The sequence below is a fragment of the Lissotriton helveticus genome, chromosome 1_1, assembly GCF_964261635.1.
Source record: "Lissotriton helveticus chromosome 1_1, aLisHel1.1, whole genome shotgun sequence".
NCBI classification, from domain to species: Eukaryota; Metazoa; Chordata; class Amphibia; order Caudata; family Salamandridae; genus Lissotriton; species Lissotriton helveticus.
Genome location: NC_136057.1, coordinates 2124424728 through 2124452530, shown reverse-complemented (window position 1 = coordinate 2124452530; position 27803 = coordinate 2124424728). Strand labels below are relative to the sequence as shown.

At 45.2% G+C, this 27803-nt stretch overlaps 1 protein-coding gene across 3 annotated transcripts in view; it reads right to left on the bottom strand.

The window, feature by feature from the left end:
• Positions 1–27803, bottom strand: part of LOC144776629 (uncharacterized) — a 125827-nt gene that overhangs the window by 85533 nt on the left and 12491 nt on the right. For all 3 annotated transcript variants that reach the window (XR_013600589.1, XR_013600590.1, XM_078659276.1), the window contains exon 2: positions 25066–25146. Coding sequence is in view for 1 of the 3 variants with exons in the window: in XM_078659276.1 (XP_078515402.1) it covers positions 25066–25146 (81 nt within the window). In the remaining 2 variants the exon portion in view is untranslated. The remainder of the gene's footprint in view (positions 1–25065; positions 25147–27803) is intronic.

The window sequence follows — 27803 nt, the reverse complement described above, 5'->3', positions numbered from 1 at the left end:
CGCAAATAAGTCTAAAGCACAAACTCTGCCATTTTCTTAAACAGCGCTTTCTAGACACACAGCGACAAAACCATCTAGCCAAAAAGAAGCATTATGATGCTGTGAGTTCAGACATAGCAAACTTCATTGTTCCATCTCCAATTCTTGGGAAACTAGGCTAACAATACTACACCCAGCCTCCCCATTCTGTCCTACGGGCAGGATGGCCTTTCACCAGGGAAAATGAAATGGAGTTTTTTCCACTGTCAGGGCCTAGCACCCACACTGGCACAGGTCCTGCCTTTTACCTACACTGCACCCTGCCTAGGGGTTACCCAGGATGTCCTACAGGGGTGCCCCATGTGTATGCAAAAGGGAAAGTAAGGTCTGACAAGTGATAGCACTTGTCAGGACGACAAGCTAATTTAGCGTAATGTACGCAGGCCCTACGCTGAAGACCTGTGTTCCCTCTCTGTGCATTTCCTTAGTACTAGCTCTGGCACACAGAGTGCACATCACTTAGGGATCTTGCTAGTATGGCATACATACCAATTAGAGACAACCAAACAAGTCTACAATTTATACAGGGAACATCTGTACTTGCACACTGTTTAGCAGTGGCAAGTACCTACAGTATCTAAATTCGCAGGAAGCAAAGGCAAAAAGTCAGGGATAATCACGCCAAGCTAGGCCAGGTCTAACAGTACTGTTTCCTACCCAGGTCCCAGTGGTTTTATTGGGTTTACCCCTTTTTTGTAACAACATTATTTTCTCACAGCACATCCACCAGCACTGTTTTTACCCCACCCACAGGATCCATGATTACAATTCCCTAAGGGATGGATTCCCTGAGGTAGTTTTAAATTAATTCACAAATTTATTGCATGATTCAAAAACCCAGCTCCCCTGTAATCAGGCATTGTAGCACACCTAAGGTGCACTAAGCATTTAAGGTGGGACCCCAATGATGAAGCATTCCAGCTAGTAGGTTGGTTGGTGATGGTTATTCTAAAAAACCTACTGGTTTGTCTTACACATGAGGTGAAGACAATTGTGGCAGCTTACGTTTAGGTCGCACTTGTATGAAAGTAAGCACTGGAGCCCAGAGAAGATGCTCATGTCAGTGAGGTGTCCTTACCATATTAGAGCCAGCAGAACTTAGCTGACTTGAGGTTTTATTTTCTGAAATTCACATTTAGTTTTTTAATGCAATGACGAGAAAACATGGGAAGTAGCACATTACTTTGTGTGCTTTCAGGCAAGTCATTGATAAAACTTCCCAACTCAACTCATGAGGATGATTTTTTTCATTTCTGGTCAAATGTCCTTCATTTGTTCAACAGTGAAGCCCCTCTATTTAAATGAATGTCATCTGCAATCTAAGGCTTACCAAGGTTAATAAACTCTCAAGGAAATAGGTGTGCTCTGAAATATATGGTACATTTCAGCCTTCTTTTTATATCTGTTTGTTGGCGGAGCAGCACAAAGATTGCCCACCATTTATAAGTCACTGACACTTGAGAAACACACGGTATGAAAGTGCACTTCACACATGATTCATGTATGGTTTCAATCAATCAATCAATCAATCAATCAAGAAATTTGTATAGCGCACTACTCACTCAGAGGGTTTCAAGGCGCTTGGGGGGGGTGGGGGGGGGGGTCAGTTATTGCTCGAATAGCCAGGTCTTGAGTTGCTTCCTGAAGGAGAGGTGGTCTTGAGTAAGACGGAGATGGATGGGGAGGGAGTTCCAGGTCTTGGCTGCCAGGTAGGAGAAGGATCTTCCTACCATGGTGGATTTTCAGATGCGTGGCACGGCGCGAGAGCGTGGCTGGTCGATCTAGTTGGCGGGTGGGAGTGTAGAAGGTCAGGCGGTCGTTGAGGTACCTGGGGCCTAGGTCGTGGAGGGCTTTGTGTGCGTGGGTAAGGAGGCGGAATGTGATTCTTTTGCTGACGGGGAGCCAGTGCAGGTCTTTCAGGTGTCCGGAGATGTGGCTGTGGCGGGGGATGTCCAGGATGAGTCGTGCGGAAGCGTTCTGGATGCATTGGAGTCTTTTTTCCTTCAGTTTGGCTGTGGTTCCGATGTAGAGGGTGTTTCCGTAGGCCATCCGGCTGGTGACAAGTGCCTGGGTGACCGTCTTCCTGGTTTCGGTGGGGATCCAACGGAAGATCTTTCGGAGCATACGTAGGATGTTGAAACACGAGGACGAGACGGCGTTGACTTGTCTGGTCATCGACAGGGAGGAGTCCAGGATGAATCCCAGGTTGCGTGCGTGGTCCGTTGGTATGGGTGCGCTGCCTAGGGCCGGGGGCCACCAGGAGTTGTCCCAGGCAGATGGTGATGGTCCAAGGATGAGGACTTCCGTCTTGTCTGAGTTCAGTTTCAGACGGCTGTTCTTCATCCACTTTGCTACTTCTTTCATCCCTTTGTGCAGGTTGGCGGTGGCGGGGTCGTTGGTGAGGGAGAGGATCAGCTGGGTGTTGTTGGCGTAGGAGATGATGTTGAGGCTGTGTTGGCGTGCGATGGCTGCGAGCGGGCTCAAGTACACGTTGAAGAGGGTGGGGCTGAGTGATGATCCTTGTGGTACGCCGCAGATGACTTCGGTGGCCTCTGATCTGAACGGGGGGAGGCGGACTCTCTGGGTTCTTCCGGTGAGGAACGAAATAATCTACTCCAGTGCCTTCTCTTAGATTCCGACGTTGCTGAGGCGTTGTACTAGGGTGCGGTGGCAGACAGTATAGAACGCTGCGGATAGGTCCAGGAGGATGAGGGCCGCTGTTTCCCCGTTGTCGAGCAGGGTTCGGATGTCGTCGGTGGCTGCGATGAGGGCGGTCTCCGTGCTGTGATTGGCTCGGAAGCCGGACTGTGAGTGGTCGAGGGATCCGTTCGTCTCGAGGAAGGCGGCCACCGGTGGAGAAGTGTGGCTCAATGGTTAGAGCAGGCAGACCTTGATGCAGAGCTCTGGCCAGGGACCAGGGTTCGATTCCCGCCTCGGCGGGTCTCCGACTCATTAATTCCCCTGACTGGATATTCTCGCCTCAGTACCTGTTCTGTTCATGGGTCCCACGCTGCAACTCTGGGCAATAGCTTGCTTAGTCTCCACAACGGCCCCAAAAGCGCTGGGATGCCTGGCTGCACCTGGGGGTGCCCAGGAGTGGACATTTCCCAGGAAAGCCAGGAAGGGTTCCTAAGCGGTATACGGACAGCGCCGGGACACCTCCGGTGGAGGTAGCTGTGCGCTTTACAAATTCCGACATTTACATTTTGTTGATGGTCTTCTCGATGACTTTGGCAGGAAACGGGAGGAGCGAGATGGGGCGGTAGTTCTTGAGGTCGGTGGGGTCTGCTGATGATTTCTTCAGAAGGGCGGTGAGTTCGGCGTGTTTCTAGCTCTCCGGGAAGGTGGCGGTGTTAAAGGAGCAGTTGATGATGTCCCGGAGTTGGGGTGCGATGACGGAGTCGGCCTTGTTGAAGACGTGGTGGAGGCATGGGTCGGTTGGTGATCCGGAGTGGATGGTGTTCATCATGCGGGTGGTGTCTTCAGTGCTGACCGGGGTCCAGTCGCGGTGGGTGGTGGTGGGGGGCGTCGGATACGTGGTGGGGTGCGAGGTCTGTTCGCCAAAGCTGTTGTGTATGTCTGTGATATTGCTGTGGAAGAACGTGGTGAGTGAGTCGCAGAGGTCTTGTGAGGGAGTGATATCGTTGTTTCGGGCGCTGGGGTTGGAGAGCTCTTTGACGATGCTGAAGAGCTCCTTGCTGTTGTGTGCGTTGTTGTCTAGTCGTTCCTTGAATGCTGTCTTCTTGGTGGTGTGGATCAGCTGGTGGTGTTTGCGGGTGGCGTGCTTGAGGGCGGTCATGTTGTCTGTGGTCGGGTTCTTTCACCAGGCATTCTCGAGGGTGCGGCAGTTCTTCTTGGAGTTTTTGAGGTCGTCGTTGAACCACGGGGCTTTCTTGCTTCCGGGCCTGCTGGGATGTATTTTCAGGGGTGCGAGGTCGTCGGCGCAGTTGGTGATCCACTGTGCGAGGTTGAGGGCTGCTTGGTTGGGGTCCGTTGATCTGGTGGGAGGGTTCTGATTCAGTGATGCGGTGAGCTGCTCGGTGGTGATCTTGTTCCAGTTCCTGCGGGGAACCTGTTGCGGGAGGTGGTGACTTGTGGTCTTTCTGAAGCTGAAGTGGACGCAGCTGTGGTCTGTCCAGTGGAGTCCGGTGGAATGGCTGAAGGAGATGTGCTTGCTGGAGAAGATTGGGTCAAGCGTGTGTCCGGCGTAGTGGGTGGGGGTGTTCACCAGTTGCTTGAGTCCGAGGTTGGCGAGGTTGTCCAGAAGGGTGGTGGTGTTGTTGTCGTTGTTGTTCTCCAGGTGGAAGTTGAGGTCCCCTAGGAGGATGTAGTCAGTGGAGGGGAGGGCGTGTGGGCTGATGAAGTCTGCGATGTCTTCGCTTAATTGTGTGCGGGGTCCTGGGGGTCGGTAGATGAGGGTGCCTCTGAGTGTGGTCTTGGGGTCCGTGTGTATCTGGAAATGGAGATGTGCGGCGGCTGTGGGGGTAACGTCGGAGTTGGTCGTGATCCGGATGGTGTTCTTGTGGACGATGGCGATGCCTCCCCCGGTCTTGTTGACGCGGTCCCTCCGGATGATCTTGTAGCCGTCAGGGATGGCTATGGAGATGTCGGGTGCCGAGGAGACGTTCATCCAGGTCTCCGTGAGGAAGGCGACGTCCGGAGATGTGGTGTCGAGCAGGTTCCATAGTTCCACGGCGTGTCTGTGGACGGAGCGGGTGTTGAGCAGGATGCACTTCAGGTGATTGCTGATGGTGCTTGGCTTGGCGGGTGCGGGTGGGTTGCAGGTCCGGATGCAGGCAAACTTGCAGGATTGGCAGGTGAAGGGTCGGTGGGTGCGTCCTTGGGTAGCTTGGTGGCAGCCGGGTAGGCATCCGGTGTTGAGTGCGCTGAGGGTGGCGGCGTCGTACGTCTGGCGGGTGGGGTGGCATCTGCGAGAGCCAGGGGGTCTGGCACTGGGCGCGGTCCAGGTGCGGACGGGCATAGACGGGCTTACCTTTGGCGTGCCTTCGGCGCACCATTGGCGCACCCGCTGCGTGTGAACGCTGCGCGCATGCGCGGTCTCTGCCATAAATGGAGAGTTGAGGGGGCGGAGCGAGGGAGGAGCAGCTGGGAGGCAGGAGCGGGGTGGCGAGTGGGGAGGGGAGCGATGCGAGGTGAGGCTGAAGGAGCGGGGTGGGGCCGCGGGGGAGCAGCGGCGGGGAGCGGGGTGGGTCAGCGGAGGAACGGAGAGAAGAAACCCAACAGGGGCACAACAGTGGCACACAGGGGGCAGGCAAACAGTCAGGGGCACAACAACGGGAGGAAAGCGGCGATGGAGCGGACAAAGGTCAGGGGCACCACAGAGAAATCAGGGCACAACAGCGGGAGAAACGGAGTACTGGTACAAAACTGAATACTGGCACATTACAGTAAAATGCGGCAAAATGCAACAAAAGACGATCCAGGTAGTAGTTACCGGCAGTGGCGGTGGCAAACGGGGACTGGGCACACGCAGGTGGGCCACGCGGCGGGTGGAGCGACCGGCTCTGACCAGGTCAGGTCAGGTCACAGCTCCCCGCCTCGCGGACACCACCTTAAGAGCTCAGTGGGAGGGAGGAGCAGCTGGGAGGCGGGAGCTGGGTGGCGAGTGGGGAGGGGAGCGATGCGAGGTGAGGCTGAAGGAGCGGGGGTGGGGCCGCGGGGGAGCAGCGGCAGGGAGCGGGGTGGGTCAGCGGAGGAACAGAGAGAAGAAACCAAACAGGGGCACAACAGTGGCACACAGGGGGCAGGCAAACAGTCAGGGGCACAACAACGGGAGGAAAGTGGCGATGGAGCGGACAAAGGTCAGGGGCACAACAGAGAAATCAGGGCACAACAGCGGGAGAAACGGAGTACTGGTACAAAACAGAATACTGGCAAAATACAGTAAAATGCGGCAAAATGCAACAAAAGACCATCCAGGTAGTAGTTACCGGCAGTGGTGGCGGCAAACGGGGACTGGGCACATGCAGGTGGGCCACGCGGCGGGTGGAGCGACCTGCTCTGACCAGGTCAGGTCAGGTCACAGCTCCCCGCCTCGCGGACACCACCTTAAGAGCTCAGTGGGAGGGAGGAGCAGCTGGGAGGCGGGAGCGGGGTGGCGAGTGGGGAGGGGAGCGATGCGAGGTGAGGCTGAAGGAGCGGGGCTTGGGGCCGCGGGGGAGCAGCATTGGGAGCGGGGAGCGGGGTATGTCAGCAGAGGAACAGAGAGAAGAAACCAAACAGGGGCACAACAGTGGCACACAGGGGGCAGGGAAACAGTCAGGGGCACAACAACGGGAGGAAAGCGGCGATGGAGCGGACAAAGGTCAGGGGCACAACAGAGAAATCAGGGCACAACAGCGGGAGAAACGGAGTACTGGTACAAAACAGAATACTGGCACAATACAGTAAAATGCGGCAAAATGCAACAAAAGACGATCCAGGTAGTAGTTACCGGCAGTGGCGGCGGCAAATGGGGACTGGGCACACGCAGGTGGGCCACGCGGCGGGTGGAGCGACCGGCTCTGACCAGGGCATGTCAGGTTTAACTAACTAATGTAAGTGTTGCACTTGACATTATAAAGAGTGCTTTCACTGTAGGCCTAGACAATTTACTCACATAAATGTTTTACCATAATTAGATGTGATTAATAAAGAATCACACTTATTTGGAAGAAAATGTACTCTATATAGAGATTAATTGTGACTTTCTAAATGTGTGCGCTACTTCACGTGGATAACATTTAACGAATTGGAACTGTGAACATAATATTTCTCATAAATGTATGAAGTAATCCTGGGTGTGGCCAAGCCGAGCAGCAAGATGGCCGCTCACTGAGAGGGCTCTGCCGGCTGAGCCCACAAATCCTGCAATTATCCTACGCAATCCCAGAACAAATAAGGAGGGAATCCGCGATCAGCCTGCCTGAGACCCACGGCGATGACACCCTGCAAATCCAGCAGCTGTGGGAGACAAGGGCCACCTTCTAGCAGCGACGGATAAGATCGGGCCTGCTGCGGCCTGGTGTGCGTGGCCTCGTGGCAAGTATCAAGGCTCGCATAGTAGAGACAGCCGCCCTGACTGCGCTGAGTCTGAGGCGCTGTGGAAAAGAACCCTGTGAGTGGGATCTCTGTGGCCGTGTGGGATCCGTACCAGTTGTGGAGGAAGGAGTGTGACTGGCAGCCTGGTGAAATTTGGTGGGCCTTGCCGTGCAGAATGGGCCTGTGTTACCGGGTCAGTCTCTCTGGGTTGAGGCACCTGGAGGAAGGCCCTTGGGACCACGCTGTGGCGCTGAGCACCGGAGTTAGGCGAGACGGGCTAGGCGTGTGAGGTCAACAAGAGATAGTACCTGCTACAGCGGCCCTCCAGATCTCTTGAGAACCCTGCCGGAGTGCCTGCATTGGTGTTGGACACCTGAAGAACCATTGGCATGGGCCCCTGTCGGCCGAGCAGTCGCTCGCCTGGGGCGGTGAACATGTGCCGGTAAGTGCCTGGCTGGTGTGTGTTCGTTCCGGTGCTGCGGCGCCCGTGTTGTGAGCCTGCCGCAGCAGATTGAAACGGGCCTGGCTGCGGTGCAGTGCACGCAGGACCCTACTGGTCCAGGAGGCCGCATGGCAGTAGAGCTTGCAGCTACATGTCACTAACCGGAGCCATTGCGGTGCAGTAGACGCCCCAATACCAATCTTAAACGGCCTGGGACATTAACTCGACACTAGAGGCTAGGAGTGTGTTGCACCCATAACGTGTCTGGACATAAACTTACCAATCCTCTGTAGTCCCCTTGGTTACTCAGGAGCACAGTCGACACTGGCAGGAACGGATCAGAATAATATCTGGTAGGTGGCAGGGCCATCTGCAGTGCCGCGCTGGACCGAGGTGCGCTAAACCTAGAGCTGAGGTACGAGCCTGCGCCCGGTTGCGGCGTATTGAGGGGCGCATACTGACCTTGAGGCGCCTCTTGGCTTTCGGAAGGCCATACTGCAGAGAGGCAAATGCAACAGCACAAACCGAGCATCAACAGTGCATCTGACAATCATGGGCAAATAAGAAAATAAGCAGCCAAAATTGACATTTGAACAACGTGCCACACGGCAAATGGAGGGGGGAATGGCGCAGACTGGCAAAACTTGTGGAGATGAAATGGCCCCCATGCAGGAGGATGAGCTAAAGTCCATGCTGCAAGAAGTAGACGCAAGCCTAAAAGCAATTGACTCAAACTTGACTCTCTGGCTGCACGTATGGACCAGGTGACGCAAGGAGTTCAGAAGCATGAGACCCCGGTAGACACCATCGAAACAAGGATATCCGACTATGATGACCGTCAAGCGGAGTCGCATGAACAGTTACTGAGCATGGACAAAGTTTTGAACTTGATAAAAGCAAAGAACGAAGACCTGGAATCCAGATCACGTCGAAACAATGTAAGAATCACATGAATTCCAGAGATGACAAATATCCCAAACATGGAGCAATATGTCGAATCAATGTTGAAGACTTGTTTGGAAAAGACCTATCCAGCATGTTCCTCATGGAGCAGGCACACCGCCCCTTGGGACCTAAACCACCAATCAGGGCTACACCAGGCCCAATCCTTGCTCGCCTTTTGAACTATAGAGACCGAGACACTGTTTTGCGAAAGGCTCGTGAGCAAGGCACAGTCCAGTACCAAGGCAACACCAAATCTTTATACCCGGATTTTACTCAGCTGGTGCAAGCAGCGCTCGCGAATTCATTCTGGCGAAGAAACTAATACTGCAATCTGGAATGAAATATGCCCTACTCTACCCTACTAAGCAAAGAGTGCAAACGGACGGCAAGCCTCTGATCTTCACGGATGCTCGAGTTGCGATGAAATTTGCTAAGAAGACTGCGGGCGCACGCACAAGCCTGAAACATGCGAATAGTGCCACATCAGCGGATCGAATGAGTGACAATGACTGAATGTGTTCGTGCTGGAGTTTGATCCATCTTTTTCCACTAAATGTTGCACTTTACCTGATCACTGGAGGCCCTTTCATTATATGCCCGAAATTATGCCTCGTGCAGGCAATAATAACTAACTAAAGTTTTAATATTCGATTGTTAGTTGAGCACTGTACAAATATTATGGGCACTAACCTAGTCAGATGTTCCATACTAAACTGGCTCGGCCACCCAGCCATACACGTCAGGAGTGTATGCCAGCAACTCCTCGCTCCCAATGGGATAATTCCCGTATAGCCCTTTGCGCCATTTCATTATTCCACAATTGTTGGGTGGGCATGGGCGGGGTATGTACTCACCCGGATTGGGGGTTGGTGTGGGAGGTGGGGGGAATATTTTAATTGTTGTTTAATGTTGCAGGCAGTCCAACTGGTGAAGTCACAGGCACATAAACTCACTAAGGCCACAGACACTAATAGCTGTCACAACAGCATGCAGCACCTAGACACAAATGTACACGCACCAGGTGCTGCGCGGATTAATGCACCTGGCATCACAACCTGCCAAATACCTGAGATGGCTGGCACCAACCATTTAAATTATATTACATGGAATGTGCGTGGCCTAAACGATCACAGAAAAGAGAGATTAGTGCCCTCGTAGTTGGCAAGACACAGGGCTGACATTTGTTTCATACAATAGACACACCTAACAGACACATCTCTGACTAGACTGAAGGCCAACAGATGGGAGAAATGTACGCTTTGGCCTATTCTAATTACTCAAGGGGGGTAGCAACCCTAATCCACAGAGGCCTCCCTTGGATAACTGAGAAAGTTACCATAGACCCGGATGGTAGATACATCATTCTTAGAGGAGAAATATTTGTTCAACACATTACTCTAGTTAATACTTACGGACCAAACACTGATGACCCTGAATTTTTCAATCAGTTGTGGCAGAAAGTCCAGATCAAGGGACACAATGCTACACTGTGGGGGGGGGGGGGGACTTTAATGTTGATCTATCAGAACATGATGATAGGGTGGGTGCACCTAGGCCGCACCACTCGCAGTCCGCCACCACACTCTTATAATGGAAGACCAGCATTTAGTTGACATATGGTGATCGCTGCAACCGAATGTCAGGGAGGGCACCTGTGTGTCCCAACAACATAGAGCCTGGTCGAGACTGGATTGTTCGCTTGTATCGATAGACATCCACTCATGGGCCATGGAGGTTTCGCACCACCCGCGCACACTATCGGACCACATGCCTGTGGTGCTCCAGCTCCAAATCCCCATACCATATAGACAGCCCATCACATGGCGCCTGCTGATCAGGCATTGCTGGACACAGTATTTGAAGAAGAGATCCACACAAAAATAAGTGATTACTTCGAACATAACATGGGCTTGGTGTACTTAGAATGTGTGATGTGGCAGGCCTTTAAAGTTGTAATTCGGGGGGAGTATATAGCCCTGCAAACTGGAATCCTTAGGGACATCCGCAACTGCCTTGCGAAGTTAGAAAGTGAAATCCTATGGTCCAGTGCCCTGTTCCTGCTAGACATCCCCCAAACCCAAACTGTAATGCTAGGTGGTAGAACTTTGTTAGTGACATCTGCACAGGAAGGAAATAAACTCCCAGTCTATTCCCATTCTGTACCCTCCTTACTAAAAACTTTTCTTTTTAACCAACCTCATTAAAATATTGTAATTTTAGAATGCACTTTCAGTTATGTCCTTTTTAGGCTCAAGAATAAGTGCTCTCCAAATACTAGCGTAACATAACATAACATAACATAACATAACATAATAAAACATATACTGAATAGGATGTGCATACACATTGTCTTGCTGCAAATTCAAAGTCCTCCCAGAAAGCTAGGTACAGTTCTAGATACCAGGGATTCTGAGGTATCGATAGTGCCAAGATTAGGTTGAGAATAAGAAAATATGAGCGTTACAAGAGTATACCTATGCTGCTGATGTCATGGGGTGTTTTCACACCCCTTAATGTGCATTGCCTGCGAGCTGGAAATTCATTCTCTGCCTGCCACATTGTGATTTTGGCTCCTGTGACCTGGTGAAGCGAGCTGAAATCGTATGAGACACAGTGGCACCATGTGAGTTGGCAGGTCTGGATTTCCTCATCCCCACACCATCATCCCCATCACAATAATATGTCAATATTTTGAGAGATCTCTGGCCTCCTGGCATCTTTAATGGAGCTGGGCGAGCCATGTCAAAGCTGAGAGCTGCGATGCATAGTGCAGGGTTTCAGTGGTACTTCTGAGCAAGAAAGGGCTAGCTGAGTTTCAAGCGGGGATGCAGAATCTAAAGTGGGATGTTAGAGACAAGAACTCTTTATGGGAGCAATTTGTGCACACACAAAACATAATTTGGTTTAAATCTTTTTGTTACCGCACACTTGTCAATGCAGGGCGCCACAGATGAGAAGATATGCACCCTTTCATCCAACTCCAATTTGATTTTGTGGAAGAGGTATACGAAGATGGAGGTCTTGTCACCCAGCCTACATGACACAATGGCATTTGGAGTGAACATCAACAGGGACCTGGTGACATTTAATAGATTTTCCAGAATAGTTTGAGATGGTAAACATGCCATAGGAATGGAAAAGTAAATTTTGGGTCCAGTCCAAGGCAATTGTACATGCTCTCGGGCATGGATTCAGACATTTTGGCCTTAGACTAGACTAATTTTCCCCCCTCTTCTTTAGAAATACTTATCTCCATTTTCAGTCACTTGGTTTCCATCCATTCACACAGAGGCAATAGACAGGCACCTAGACACCCTGTGGCCTCCAGGCCACTTTTAGATTCTATGTGAAAACAAACATAAAAAACACCTTTTACAAACACAGGCTCCAACATAAAGGCTGCCAAAATCTCGACCTTACATAAATATCTTCCTTTAAGTCTATGTTGTTGCAGTTTCAAATAGTCTATGTGTTATCGTCTTAGATGCGTAAACTAAAATAGAGTCTGACAATTCTACAAATCAAAGGTTAGAGGCAAACAATATAATAGGTCATGGAGGGAGATGGAACCCAAGGTACGCATAGATGTACGTTGACTAATCTAGAGGTTTAAGGGTGAGAATGGACTGAGTGCTATTTGACAGACATGAGCAAAGCTAGACAAGGGCCAGGCCAGAGAAAATAATTTGTTGAAAACTGCGCATCAAGATAAAATACTGATTAGTGTTCAGTGTTACAGAGCTAACCAGAAGAATCAGGGCGTAAACAATGCTTCTATGTGTTGACCATATATTATCATATACAGTAGCTACTAGAATAGAGTCATTTGGGCTATTCACAAAGCTAACTTACACTTTTGAATAATGTATACATGTAATTTACTTTTACACTTAGGAGTAAGTTTAATACTTAAATATATACAGGTTTTCAATCCCTGAAGATGGGGGTGGAGCCAAACACCTGAATCAAAATTACTACTGCTGCCAAAAAAAGAAAGACCAATAAATCTAGCAGGGAAGATGTTGCAGTTCCAGTGGCCGGTCATGTATGGGACTTGACTATACTCCGAAACCCCTCCAAATTCAATTAGTAGTAAGCATTCCCCTTTTCCAGCAACTTTCCGGGTACCTCCCACATTTGCTACCAAGCAATAACTTTACATGTGTTAGTATCTCCCCATAGAAAGACAGGAGAGGTGGAGATTTACATTTTTACGTTTGTCAATAGCATTTTGTAGTACTTTAGTAGAACTACTGACTGTTCTACAAAATTCAGTTTGTGAATAGACCCCAAATATGCAGCAGTGTGAAGGTATGCCTATATGGGATGTTGAATTTGATTGTATTTAATAAAGACCTCCACCTAAGTATCAGTACTGTGCCCCAAGAGTTTCCCAGGAAAATTAAGATTTCAGAAGAATTGGTAAACGTCTGAATTTGTCATATAAAAAGTAACATTTATAACTCACAGGGATATTTTCCTGGTTGATATTGAATGACAACGTATTTGGTGAGTTGTAGCAATGATTCTACCAATCAGAGGTAAGACATTTCAGCCTCTGATTTAGAAATGAATGAAGGAATACTCAGGTGAGCGTGAGTGGGGGTGAATAAATGTGTGAATGAATGAAAAAATGAAATAAACTTTGTAAAACACACTGATGCCACAAACCACTACCTAACATCAGCCTGATAGAGGCAAAATATCTTACCACTTGGCAGGGTCTAGACCTGATGGATAAAAGCTATGGGGCCTATTCACAAAAGCATTCTGGAGTGCATAAATTAGTACTCCTGTAGTAGTTTTGTATGTACTTACATGTTTTTGTGAATTGCTCCAAAACATCTAAAATAGGAATAAAATGGGAAGTTCGTGGAATATTTATATACCATGAGTGTAATTAGAAAGAACTCGGCCCTCGTTGCTCTTTTACTACGAGGAAGTTGGGCATTTCAGGGCCGATTCACAAAGGCATGTAAGAGTAGGTCAAGGAGTACTTTTGAAGTACCATTTCTCATACTCATAAATGCTTCTTTGAATAGATCCCAAGTTTTTAGTTTATATCTGAAGAGCATGATATTAGATGCTTCTTCACTTTCAGTGGAAGGTTGTTCCGTAACATGGCAATAAAGTATGGGGATCCCTCGAATCATGTCGTTCTGAGATGTTAAGTGTAGCATCTATGAACAGCAGACCATTTGAAAAATAAAGCTATTCCTCAACAAACTCCAGACCCTTTGAAAAATAAAGCTATTCCTCAACAAACTGCACAGAAACATGGCCTGAATATTTGAGCCCAAATAGATACACTCTCTTGTATTTTGAATACCCTCAAGACAGAGGCAAAGTTATTTTTCGAGCGCTAAGTAATGAAACTGACTATAGTTAACCCTGGAAGAAAATATGACATTCACAACGATTTTCTTTTACAAGCTAACCTGAGAACTATGGTTAACTGGTTCCTCATAATCCACCAAGCAGAGAAACACACAGGTGAGTTGAAAAATTGAAATACTCTATTTAGTGGAGGAGGTATATGTTGAAAAGGTCTAGACTAGCTGAGTTGAATAGGTCATCACCGGAATCGGCACAAAAAGTGTGCAATACATCAGCTATCACGTGATGGAAAGGCACTCAACATAATAGTTTGAGTCCTATCAGCCCACCAAAGTGGCAGAGCCTCATCATGTAGGACATCTTGAACTAGGTCTGTGTACCGAAGCCCAGATGTATTGGCTTTGTATCTCAAGGCCGTAGTTCAGTCAGTGCAAGTGTCCTCACCACTAGTGAAGCTGATGAATGCAGTGCAAGAAGTGAACTGATGTGTCTTAAAATGGCGGTCGAGGCAAACAAAGAAATGTTATTGATGTTCACCTAGACGTCAGGTTAAAAAACAGTGTAGGGACAGTGTGAAAAAATCACTGTCTGTTGCTTGGTAGTAAATCAGGCCAACATGTTTCTGCCGTCAGGTGGAAGTTCACCGGCATTCGTCAGGGCCAAGCTAACTGGTATGCTACTGCAAATAACACTATTAAAGGTGCACAAAAAAATTGAAAACAGAGAGTCTCAAAGACCATACATTGCCTGTGAATAGTCACATAAGTGGTCACAAAGACCATCCTACCATATCCTCCCGGTTGATTCGAATTTTGGAGGAAGTCTTCCCCAGCTCTGTGTGGGAAGATTTCTTTGTTGTTTATATAGTTCTACTGGGGGTATTAACTTGAATGGTCGTTAAATATTTTCCCTCTGACCCTCCTCTGAAAGTTGTTGTTTTTCTATATGTTGAAAAGGCTCATTTCGAAATCACTGCCGATTTATGACTTTATTTGCTTTGATGCAGGTCTTTCATTTTGGAAGCGTTGCCTTGTTGAAATAGGTAAAAGATTCTCTTAAATGTCATGGTAATGTTGTAAAGCATATAGTGCTAGAAATATGTTGTAAGAATTAGTTTTTGCAACTGAGTTCTACATTTTGTGAAAACTTCTTTACTAACATATTGCAGAACAAGCCATAGACATTGAGACCCAAACGCTTTAAAGTGCACAAAATACATGGTAAATGAAGTCAGCATTGGACTCCTTTTACATGTTAGATCTAGGGGAAAACAATATGCATAATAAGATAGAGTGCGTTCTCAGGCTTTGGTAAGGTGCCATTTTAGGTCTTTGGACACAATTTGGGACCGCCAGTATTCAGTTCTGGCTAACGTTATGCAGCTTTTATAATAATAATGATTTCATGCGGTCCTAATGAAGGAGAGTCTCAATAAGAAAAAGTCCAGAAGGTCAGCTTTTAGTGTCTGACACCGGCCTCCTAGTTGTATAAAAATAATGATTCTAAGAAAATCGCATGTATGGTACACAAATGAAATAAAGGAGAAAACTCTGAGGGTAGTAATACTTCAGCGATTAGATAGCCCTTAAGACATTCATGCATTGAAATAAATCTACAAGCTGTGAGATGTTATTGGGTTGCCTCTGAATGAGTTTAATGTCCAGTGAGAGTTTGTTTTTATGCGTAGTATTTGCATGTATGGCTTAATAACAAATATTTGATTTTATTCGTTTGTAATTATATCTGTCATAACTTTGTGTGCGTTGAAAAGCTCTCAGGGCCTATATATCAACCCCTGCACCCTCAAGAACAGAGCACCATCTGTTGACGTAAACTGTAGAGAAGGTTGTGAGGCTACTTTGAGCTATTTTTTGTGGTATGGGCCAATAACTAGCTCATGCAACATTTCGGATTCATAGCCCGCTATATTATGATAATTGATGTTGTCTTCAATAAATTAGTATATAGTTAGACAAAGATAATTCTGGTATCAAATGTATCAAATATTTTAGTAAAATATTTACCAAATTGTAAAAAATGTAAAATGATTCTTTCAGCGTAAAGATGAGCTTTGTAACTGTAAGTGTCACCAACATTTGTTCTTGAATTGAGGAGACTAAACAAACAGCATGAGAGAAGTGCTCTACTCGTCATGGAAGGTATCATTGGAAGGGAGTTAATAGGCCAGGCGCCATCACATCAGGAGAGTCACCTAGAAGACTTGGGCTCCAAAATCAGTAGTTTTCTGATGAACTGACACATGTACGGTTTTGTTATGCCAACCATTTATAGAAACTTAAGCTGAAAGATGCTGTAGTCTTCAGTAAATATATGGCTGCCATGAATTAGTGTTGGTTTAAAAACTGACACCTGTCAGTCCACAGAGGAGTTAAATTGATTGTTAGCGGAAAATTGCAAACTTTATAATGTAAACGAAAGCTTTTCCATATTTTAAAACAGATGCACCGACAATACGGTAAATGCACAATTCAGGAAGTTCTATGCATTTGCTCACGGTCGTTGATAGTTTTCAGATATATTTTGAACGGTCATAAACTTATGTTTACGACATAATTTACCACTGTAAATAGGGTACAGAGCAATTCATCTCGGACTGCGAATTGTTTTGATTTGTTTTGATTATTCTTTCAAAAACATCAGTGTATGCTTGGAAAAATTCTAAATTATTCCTCGAATTTCCTTTTTTAAATGTATTGATATACCGGTAGACCCCTGGCATCAACAATTTCGATTTACCTTTTCTTCTCAACGCCCTTTAATATTAATCCTATATAATTAACTGTTCCATTATTGTTTTCTTTTCAGCAGCCTTTAATTCATTATTTTGATTTATGAGGAGAAACAATGTACACTCCAAACAGTTTTTTTACATAATCCTTCCATCTAAACGATATTTTACCCTAACTTGTAGCTTTAACCCTAGTCCCTAATGCTTTCTTGTCTTCATACTGATTTTTAATGCCAATGGTTTTCCAAGTTCATAAGCCTGAAATATTAGTATTCTGAGTTATTTGAACAAAAAAATACATTCAACCAATGTGCAATACACTGGAGTAAGAGTTTCTGAAACAAGAACCATTTTACCAGTAAAGTTTGTCAAACCTAGGTCCACCTGATAGCCCTGTGGTGCCCCCTTGCAGGTAGACATCAAATATAACATATCATCCACATTGATTTCCCAGATTAGTGCCCTTGGGACCTGAAGTAGCATCCATAGCAGAGCAACCCTGTGCTTGAAGAGCACAAATGCAAGTTTCTCAACCAATGGCGTTGCGAGGGTAAGCAAAGAAAATGAAACTGTGACCATTAGTAGGGCAGTACATTATAGCAAGATTCAATGGGCCTCTCAGGCCACTGGAACCAGTGCTGCTGCATCTATTGTACATCAACAGCTATACTCATTGTCAACCGTCGCTATTCAAGGCTCCATCTCTAGTTTAGGTATGAGACCAAGAATTAAGCTCTTCATTTTTAAGAAACTGAGACACTGAATATCTTCTTCCACTAAGAAGAAATGGCAGGCAATCTGCATTTCACTGGGATGTAGGTACCACTCTCACAGCTACTGTGAAGCATTGTTCACATTCCACGTCACTGTATTTTCTTAACCTGGAATAAAAAAGTTATATACAATGCGAGCATGTAAAGTGAATCATCGAAAGCATAGCCTTGTTCAAGCTTTTCCTGATAAGTTCAGAAGCCCAACACTCATACAAGAGGGCAGTATCAGTGTCTAAATCCTGCCTTCTCCTTATTGCTAGTGGGTGTGCTTCAGGCACTCCCTGGTCACTTCGTTACATGCTTGTGAAATGTTTTATGCTAATGAAAGCACACTCACTTCATCAAAGAAAAACACTATCCAAAAGTTAGATTGATATCAGGTAAGTACAGCCTGCATTGGTGTAAAACTGAACATTTCTACCGTAGATTTTCTGTCAAACCCTGTGGACTGAGTCAGATGACTTAGATCAATGAACATTACATAAAAGAAATCCAAAACGTAAATGTAAGGGGGTAAATATAGGAACTGGATGCGTTCTGAACAATCAATGAATCAAACAATCAACCAATCAATTAGGGTTCTTATAAAGTACGAATACTCACCGTGAGGGCTACAAGGCTCTGAGGAGGGCCGAGGTGGATCTGTGGTTCAGTTGAAGTGCCAGGTCTTGAGGTCCTTCCTAAATTGAGGGAGTGATGGTGATTGCTTGAGGTGTAGAGGCAGGAAGTTTAAGGTCTTCGCAGCGAGATTACACATCATATTACACTAGAAAAGTAACTGCTGTCCCAGGCACTTTATCTTGTTTAACTTTACGTTAGTTAGGGCTTTAAACTAGGGTCATATAGTCTAACATTGCCCTTTCCTATGTCCCTGGGTGAAACCCCCTGCACTGTCAATTAAGCAACAAGATTTGGGAGAGGTAATATGGAGTTGGGTGGGCTTTAGTGAATTGAGTCTTGCTGAACTGTGGACAAAAGCTAGCACCAAATTTGTGACAGTGTTTCTCAGCACTAAATTGATGGAATACATTTGAATAGTGCTGCACCAAGCACATTACCATGTTTTACATTACTTCATAAAGGCTCTAGATAGGGATCACATAGATGTACATTTCCCCTTCCTGTGTCCATGGGTTTGACACCTTGCACCACTAATGAAGCCTCTAACTTTGGGAGAGGCAGTGTGGTGAGGGGCTGAATTTGTGGCTTTAAGCCTTGTTGATTGGCTATGCCATAGATTTAAATTGAAGTGGCCTTGTTCTTCTGAATGGAAGGTTTTAGAGGCATAGTCCAACCCAATAAACCCATAAATCATACTGTCGGGAATGGTCTGCTACCGCTGCGAATTGCAGTGAGGGCAGAGCAGCGTGGGCTTAAAACAGCTTAAGGACCTGGAAGAAGCGCTTTGCGGCCTAGATTCCATTGGCGTCTCCTTCTCGTCCGGGTTCCTCCTACCACTTCCGGTTCATCTCGTCAGTCTGTGGAGGTCTCCTTCGTCCCGGTCTCCTTGCGTCCAGGCAGCAGGCTGTCTGTTGTGGCGTCTCTCTCCCCTGGGTCTCTCCAGATATCAGGGGAGTAGTATCCACAAGGCTGCCCAATAGTGACACGTTTCATGGGTAATTACTTGTCTGGACCATGTGCAAGAAAAAAGACAGAACCCCAACAAAAGAATCAAAGGCTCTGGTAATGCTGGGAACGCGTTTGCGCTGGCATGCAAAATCTATTTTGCTTAGATAAAGTTATACTTATATGATTGAAGTCCCCACCCATGGCATTTCTGGAAAGTATCTGTATTCTTTCTGCACATTGATAAGACTGTAACACCAGTAGAAGCAGCCTGGTAATAGTTTTCTGCATTTAAGGAGACATATGATTAGCGTGCATATTTTTGCATTTTTTATGTTACATAATTCTGAATATACATATATCGTTCTATTTATTGGTTATATGTAAAAGACCTTTTTTGGGCTATATTTTTTCTTTTCTTTTTTCCTACATTGATGGTAAGAGATTTACCATGTATTCTTAATTGAATATTCTATATTCTATACCCACATAATCGCTTAACTCCTTCTTTGTCTTTGTTCTCCTTGATTTTAAAACTATTCTGATTCCTGAGGGAATTCTCTTGGATTATAGTGGAAGAGGGGAGTGAAACAGGTAGTGAAGATAGTTGCTTACCTTATTGATATACACACCATTCTGCACTCTCAACCCTAGTTAATCTCACCCTTGTTCTCTAAATTCAGGGACACAAATCTTACATTGATGATCACCTGCTGCACAGGTCAGGCTGAGGGACATTTCTTCAGTTTCATTCCCTTGTTTCCCATTTCTTCCCCCTATACACCGGTTTTGTTTTGGCTATGTTGGGCATACTTAGTGGTTGAAGGAAGTAGGGACCTGCTCTTCAGCTTCTTGCATCTCGTTCCTGCGGAAGCTTCAGGTGAGCTCCGATACATTTGGCCAAAGTAGGGTCTTTAACTATTACCCTAACAAACGCTCAAGATTTTCGCTGTGTCTGGACTTTCACGTAATTGTATGACCTAAAAGTGATACTAATATCCAGGCAATTGATTTAGCCATTTCTGTTGTTAAACCTGGCATCCTTTGCATTGTTTCTCCTGACTTTTGTGCCTGTTGAACACCTGTTTTGCTGATTTAATTTTTGCCGGCTTAATAGTATGCTGGGCACTTTACCACTGCTAGCCAGTGCTAATGTGCATGTGAGCTTCCCCTAAAACATGGTAGCAATGGCATATCCACATTTGGCATATTTCATTTACATATTAGTCCCTATTAAAGTGCAATACATGTGCCCAGGGCCTGTAAATCAAATGCTACTAGCAGTGGCAGCTCCTCCGCTATGGTGGGGGAGCGTCATCCCACTGCTTTTAAGTAGTGCAAAGTAAAGGAAACATAAAATGATAATAACTTTGAGTTATTATAATTTTATGTTTCTGTTGGTACTGATTTCTGTGCTGCTTTGTGAGGGGGCAGGGCTGCCCTGGTGTCAGAGCAAGGCAGAGGAGGAGTGGTTTGCCCACCCCTAAGTGCACATGACTGTTTGGCTGGCCCTCTCGGGCTGCCCAAAACAGTCATGCGCACTTTCCCTGTTCTCCAAGCAGGCTGCATTACAGCCTGCGTGGAAAACATGCCCAGACCCCCATTTCCTGGCTGAGCATCGAACCAGTACGCTCAGATCAATCACAACGCTGCATGCAGCGTTGTGATTTGTCAGGGGATGCTGGTTGCTTACCAATCACAATGCTGCATTGCAAGATTGTGATTCGTCAGGAGAGCCTGGCTGTGCTTGCTGTCCCTCGAGTCCGATGAGGAGAGCAGGAGCAGAGAAAAAAGACCCGCAGCAAGGAAAGTGTTTATGATTTCTTTCACATTGTACACCTCCGCGCATTAACCTTCTGTGCTTCAAAGGCCTCTCTTTGAAGGCTCCCCCGTTTCAAAGGCACACATGGGTATAGGTACTGGACCCTTGACACTGCCAACTTAGTACTCCGCTATGACTGAGGACATTCTGCCAGGAAGAAGGGCTATTGTGCGGAAAGGACTGTCACTTTGCTGGACTCCTGCTGTGCCTGCCCTGCTGCTCTCCTTGCCTGGGAGTAAAAAGGGCTGGATCTGCATCGCTACATCCTCAGAACCAAAGTGAACAATGAGTCTATCATCATCATCAAAAACTTTCTTTTAGCCGACCATAAAAGTACAAAGTGCAATACAGTTCATTTAAATACAATACAAATAGACATGAATTGCATAATAAGAACATCAGTCAGGTGTTAACCTTTGGATATATAAAATAACCACAAATACACAATGGAGACATCATAGCTACTCTTTAGAGAACAGCATGGTCCGCTATGCTGCCTAAGTTCCCAGGGTGTGCTACAATAGACACCTTTGTATGCTATCAATAAGGTATAAGCAAGCTATCAGATTTAAACAATTTAAAGCAGATAAAAGGAAGAAAACCTCCTTCATAGCTTCAGCCGTTTCCTCCTGATTGCCCACATGTGTCCCAAGAACTTTACTACTGAACAAGCAACCACCGGTCTTGAGTCCGATCTAAGGATACGGAGAGCTTCGCCATGGATACGTGCACCCAACTGCTTACATATTGGAGCAAGCAAAAAATACAGGTGTCTCTATCATTGATGTGCAGCTGGAAGAGAGCTGGAAAGTGGTAGGAAAGTGGTGGCAGATACCTGTGAGGGAGTTCAAGGTGAGAGAGCCAAACCTGAACTGCATATAAAGTTTCCTATCTAAGGGTGACCGGATAATATATAAGTAGCATTCTAGAGAGCTAGTCTGTATAAAATCCATGAACTCCACTGTTAAACGTCCCCACAATGAATTGATAAGTGAAGCCAGTGCTGCATTTTAACATATTCTTTACAAAGGAGTCTATCTTAAATGGCTGTTTCTTCACTTTAAGATAATTAACTAACTGCATCGTCCATAATAACTAGCACTAATTTGCAATTGGAATGAAGAGGCCTCATTAGTTGAGAGAGTAGTAAAAAGAAATTTGGCTTTAACCCCTTCCACACTCATGACGAGCTGGGCTCGTCATGCAGTAGCCTCCCAGCACGCTCATGACGAGCCCAGCTCGTCATGAATAATGGGTTTTTGCATATTCCAGCACAGGGCTGGAACTCATCGAGCATCGATGTGGTTAAACACGTTTTGAAGATCACTATTTAGCTTAAAAGATTAATACTTCTGCTCCAAGATATTTATGGAGGATATTAAAGTTTAGTTTTCCCTATTCTGCATTTTCTTTTTTTTTTACACATAATCGATTATAAAAATGTGAGCAGCTGCTTTAAATGTGTCCCACAGCAAAGTAGCTGAAGTTTTAGGAGAATCATTAATCAAGATAAATTCAGTAGCAAATAATATAAAGGATGTTGAGAATTGTGTATCTATAAGCAATGAATTATTAAATCTCTATCAATAAAGATCAGGTTGGGAGGGAACCAAGTCCAAATCCGTTACAACCATGGCGTGATCTGAAAGCATATGGGACTAATGGAAGATTGAACTATATGTTGTGACAAAGGTTTAGAAACAAAAATATGATCAAATTATTATTATTTTTTTTTTGTACTCATTTACTACCCAGGTCGTACCGTTAAAGTCTAAGGAGAGTGACACACTACCTCAGTAAACTGGGTGACAAAGCCATAGAACCACTAGACTATGCCAATAGTGATGTCATACCCATCAAGTCCTTCGTACAGAGACCAAAGAAAAGCTGCATTACAAAGCTTATAGCCCAAAGATCAGGACTCAACCTGATATATCGCGGTATGCCGAAAAAGAAGCAAAGGCAGCATAATCATTGGACGGGGGGAAAAAAAAACGTCCAAAATCTCACTGTTGACCCCATTTAAAAAGATGCCAAAAAGCTCTCTTATTTTGATTGCCCGATCTAGTTAGGTCCAGCCTAGAAACCTGCAATACTGATGCCTGCCACTCATGTAAAGAAAGTGGTGTAGGGTCCTTCCACTTTTTGCAAATTTCTCTTCTAGCCAAAAGGATGGTATAGAAAAGAAGATTTTTGGCTGGACTCGTGACTCCATCAACCAGACCAAATATTACACATACTGGATGTATTGTAATTTGCCAGTCAAGAGAAGTTGACAGTGAACTACTTATAGAGTCCCAAAAGGAATACAAGAATGGGCAATCAAAAAACATGTGTAAGTCTGAGGCAGCAATTGCTCCACATCTCTTGCAGGATACTGGTGAATCCTTTGAAAATTTTGAGAGCCACTGCGGAGAATAATAGGCCCTATGCAATGTAAAAAGATGATTCCGTCGGAGCCATGCCGGTTTGACGATATCCCACAGTATCTTGAAAGAGTTAAGCCAAAGGCTAGCCAACGTCATGGTCCATAAAGGAGCTCCCCCAAAGCTTATCGGCCAGTTGAAATTCACCGTCCATCTCCTCTAGAATTGTATGGTACCAAAAGGAGATTTCCTTTTTTAGCCGGGATTTTATTTACTAGTTGGAGCTCAAGAAGGTTACTTCCCCCAACTGGGACTCTACTTCTAGTTATGGACTGCGACTGAGCCCAGCTGGCTATCTGTAGGTATTTAAACCTCGAAAGGTTTGAGCCAATTCTATCTCTAAGAGATTCCCATCGTAAAAGGACCCCTTCTACAAACAACTCATACAAAATATGATCAAATCTTGTAAGGATACCGTATGTAGAAATAAAAAGTGTAGTCCTGTGAAGTGGGATTAGAGATTCTCCAAGAGTCAATAAAAGCCCTATGGGAAATGGTGGAGTGAAATTGTTTGTGCATTTTATGAGAAAGAAACCTGAACAAGGATTGTCTGTCCAAAAACGGGTCCAGAATTATAGTCACCCCCTAGAATAAAGTATGTGTCATTATGCTGCATGCATTTCTGTGCAATTGCAGGCCAAAAAGTGTAATCAGGTTGGGATACGGCATACATATTAAAAACAGTTAAAGGATTTTTTTTAATGAAAGGTTTAATGATAATCCATCTGCTAACGTCATCAGTTTATATGTATAGGAAGATCTAAAGGCCTGATTGAGAGTTTGGCGGTCCCACCACCCCAGCAGCGGTCTTCCACCCACTATATTACAATGTGACAGTTGGCCCCGCGGCCATTTTTCTGCTGGCAGTGTATAGTTTCCATATTTTTCGATGCTGGTGTGTATATTTTGACTGCAGTGTACACACTTGCATGGCATGTGAAAAAATACCTACTGCGAGCACTTTCCCATTGCTTGAGTCTGGACTATATGTGCCCAGTCCAGTCCAGTCAATGATTAAATAGTACAAAGCAGACATACCTGAATTTCAATGGCAACAGGGTTGTTTTCTTTTGGGGTCAGAATGCTGCTGTGATGGGGGACCCTGGAGGTAGGGATACACGTGGGAGACTGAAGGTAAGAAAAGGAAATGGGTGAGTATGCACCCCAATTACATTGATTCCGTTGATATCGAAGCAGGCAGTCCCAACTCTATGGTTGGCTCTTTGGAAAGCCAGCTTGTAATTCGGACGGTGGTGAAACTTCTCTGTACCACCCTATGACAGCTGCTTTTCTCTTTCCACTGTCAAGACGGTCTGAAAATGGCTGTCGGTGTTGGTGGTGCTCCGGCAGCCATCGAAGTGCAATCCAACAACATCGTAATACGGCGGGCGGACCCCCTAGTGGCGGCATTGAATCCGATGCTAAAGCGACAACGGCGGTGGAACCGCTGAACTTGTAATCAGGCCCTAAGATCTTTCTACACAAAATGATTACACCATTCTTTTATTTGAAGTGTGAGACACAAACACAGACCCTACCAAACAACGTTTGAATTTTAAAGCTTCAGAATCCGTGAGGTGAGTGTCTTGAAGTAGGACTAAATCTGGAGCACACTTGACCAAAAGTGATAACACTTCTGCTGGTAGACAGGATTAATAAATCCTTTTATATTATATGAAACTACCCTAAATGTTACAGCGTGACAAGATAAATAGACCATGAGGACTATCAAATAAATATCATATTTGCAATGAGGAGATGAGAAAGTATTAGGAGGAAGAGAAGTATAAAGAGGAGTGAAGTATATATCATAAGGGATAAGGGAGAGAAGGGGAAAAGACAGTGGAAAGAAAAGAAAAGAAGAGGTAGGAGATATTCCAAAAAGAGACAGTACATGTCAAGAACTGATGAATGAAAACACATACCTGAATACTTTACAAGAAGGAGGTTGGGGTGGTGGTGATGGCACAGCTGACAAAGGGCTATGCAACGCAGTAGAACAAAATCTTAAAAAGAGGGGAATAAACAGAGCAAACAAATTATATGTATCTGTAATGAAAAATGGAGAGAAAAATTAAGATAAATATAACATCACATTGATAACATTTCTATCCTAAATTTCAAGATGAAGAAACAGCTAAAATTTGCAGAGGATATTAACGTTTAAAGGGACCCGCTGTGTCTATGGTACCTATTATATGATAGTTTATACATTTCCTAAGTTCAGTTGGTTCTTCATTCAAGGTGGTTTTATTTTGGTAAGTGACCTTAAAGAGACATAGATGAAAAATGCCATAATGAGCACCCAGAGTACGTAATGCAGGATGGAGACTGAGAAAATCTTTCCTTCTGTTGGCTGTTGCATTGGAGACATCTTGCAAAATGAAGCTCTGTCTATGCAACTATATGATTTGGTTTTCTGATTTAGCCACATTAAGTACTTTCAAAATGTCTGTAAACTCCAAAAACAAGATAAGTACTCCTCAAGGTTTAATAGGTGACACAGAAGTAGAGAGACAAGGTTCCAGATTTGTGGAAGGAGGTAGATCCAATAATTGTGGTAGAAAGAATACACAAAGAGACTGGCTCATCTCCCTCCTTACCCTCAGGAAGACCATAATTATGTTGATTATTGCTTGTGTCCCAGTTCTCCTTGTCTTCTGAGTGTTTCTTCAACTGAAGGACCTCCTTGTCCACAATTACAATTTTATTGGTTTTGTCATGTAAGTTATTAAACGTGTTGCTCCACCAAAGACTCTCATGTCTACATGATTGACCATTTATCGGCAAGATGTTGGATGCGTTTGTTCGTCTCCCCAACAAACGGATGAAGGGCTTGAATTTCCTCTAATAAAATCCCTAATGATATTGGGGTCGGTAACTTTTCCGGTAAAGGGGGGTCATGTTTAAGTCTCCTATTTGTCAAAAAGGGTGAAGGAGCTTTCAATCAGGTGACAGATGCAGATATGGAGCAAGGAGTAGCTGAATGCACCATTTCAATGGAAGAACCCAAAGTATTCATCAAAGGATCACTAGAAGAGAAGTCTATGACTGATTTGCAAATAGTCTGCACCTTGGCATTAAAAATGTGATTTTTTTTAGTCTGCTCATACACCAGCTGGATAAAAGTCCCTTAAATTACTGTCGCCCAGTTGGAGTGCCAAATCTACAGTGTTAATTGAAGGAGTGCCAGACTTAACATGTGAAATTTGAAAAGAGCACCAACTTACAGCATAAATATTGAGGGAGCTGGGGGTACACGCTGGTACATGGAGTCCACCCACTATTTTAGCAGGGTGGACGCCGTCCACCCTGCAAGAAGTGGGCCCCACTGAAATATGCAGAACCTGTCTTGGTGTAATTTTCAGACACTGGGACACATTCAGCAGCACCTGACCTTGTCTGTATTCCTTTTGAGCAGCAATGTGCACGCTTTCATATTTGAGACTCCAGCTGGCTCCATAACAAAGGCTACATTTAAGGGGACACCAGGCCTCCTTTTGGTCCACTAGCCAGACTGGTAGCTATCTGAGCCTCACACCTAGATGCAAATGCAAGTGAGGGGAAACAAAGGAGGCTCGCAGCTTGTTGTTAGCACTTCACAAATACTAGAGAGAGCTATGCGTTTTATGTTGTTTAATCTCTGTATATTAGAGACATGCGTGCACTGTAAAAATATCAGATGTGTTGGTCTGTTCCAGTATTTCCACAAATAACAATTTAAATACCACTATTTTATTTTATTTCCTTTGTAGGGCAAAACATCCCAATAGAGTGTCAGACCGCTTTACATTACACGTTCACATTATACACTGGCAATAAATCCTATAAATGTGTAAATCAATGTATAAGATTTGTTTCATAAGGCAGTAAGTGTTACAAGATGTAGGAGTTCCATGTCCTTTATAGCTTGCTGTGCTACTTTGGAACGATTAAAATGTATAAACAAAACGATCTCTGTGTTAAAAGCAGTAACTCACTTACCTAGCTACATAAAATACAATTCGTTCATCTGCATTTTAGATGATGTGCTTGCTTTGCAGGAGACACATTAACCCTCTACGGTAACTTGATTCAAAACTGAGACTAGTGAAAACACAGGTCTCTCCAGCAAATGCGTTACTCTCCAAAGCTATCTTGCCATTAATATTGTTCCATGGGATTTACTAAACACACAAAGATCTCTGTGGCAGGTACTTTAACCCCATAAGATATTTTAAAATGCAGATTTTGCACCCAAAGAAGCAGAGTAAATGTATTGCTATGTATCTCCTTGTTGCCAATTTATTTGTGGCCGAGTTTAAAAAAAATGAATGCATAAATTGAGGCCCGCATTTTGTGTTGGGGTTGCACCACTTTTTTTACATTCCCAGATATAAGAATCTTGTTTGTTAATTCTCATAATTGTGCTCAAATGTACTCATGATAGACCTGCAAAACATGTGAGTGAAGTCTTAAAATCTGACATCACCTCTTGTGATGTCACTTTCTATGAAGTCATGGGCTGTGATGTTGCTTCTTCTGTTGCCCTGGTGGTGCACTGTGATGTCACGCACCATGGTGTCACTTGCAGACTGCCTAACTAGATTAGTCCGCCCACTACTTTTTTAGGACGTATGCCCTGTTCTTTTTCTCAGGATTTCCCAAAATGTGGACTAGAAAA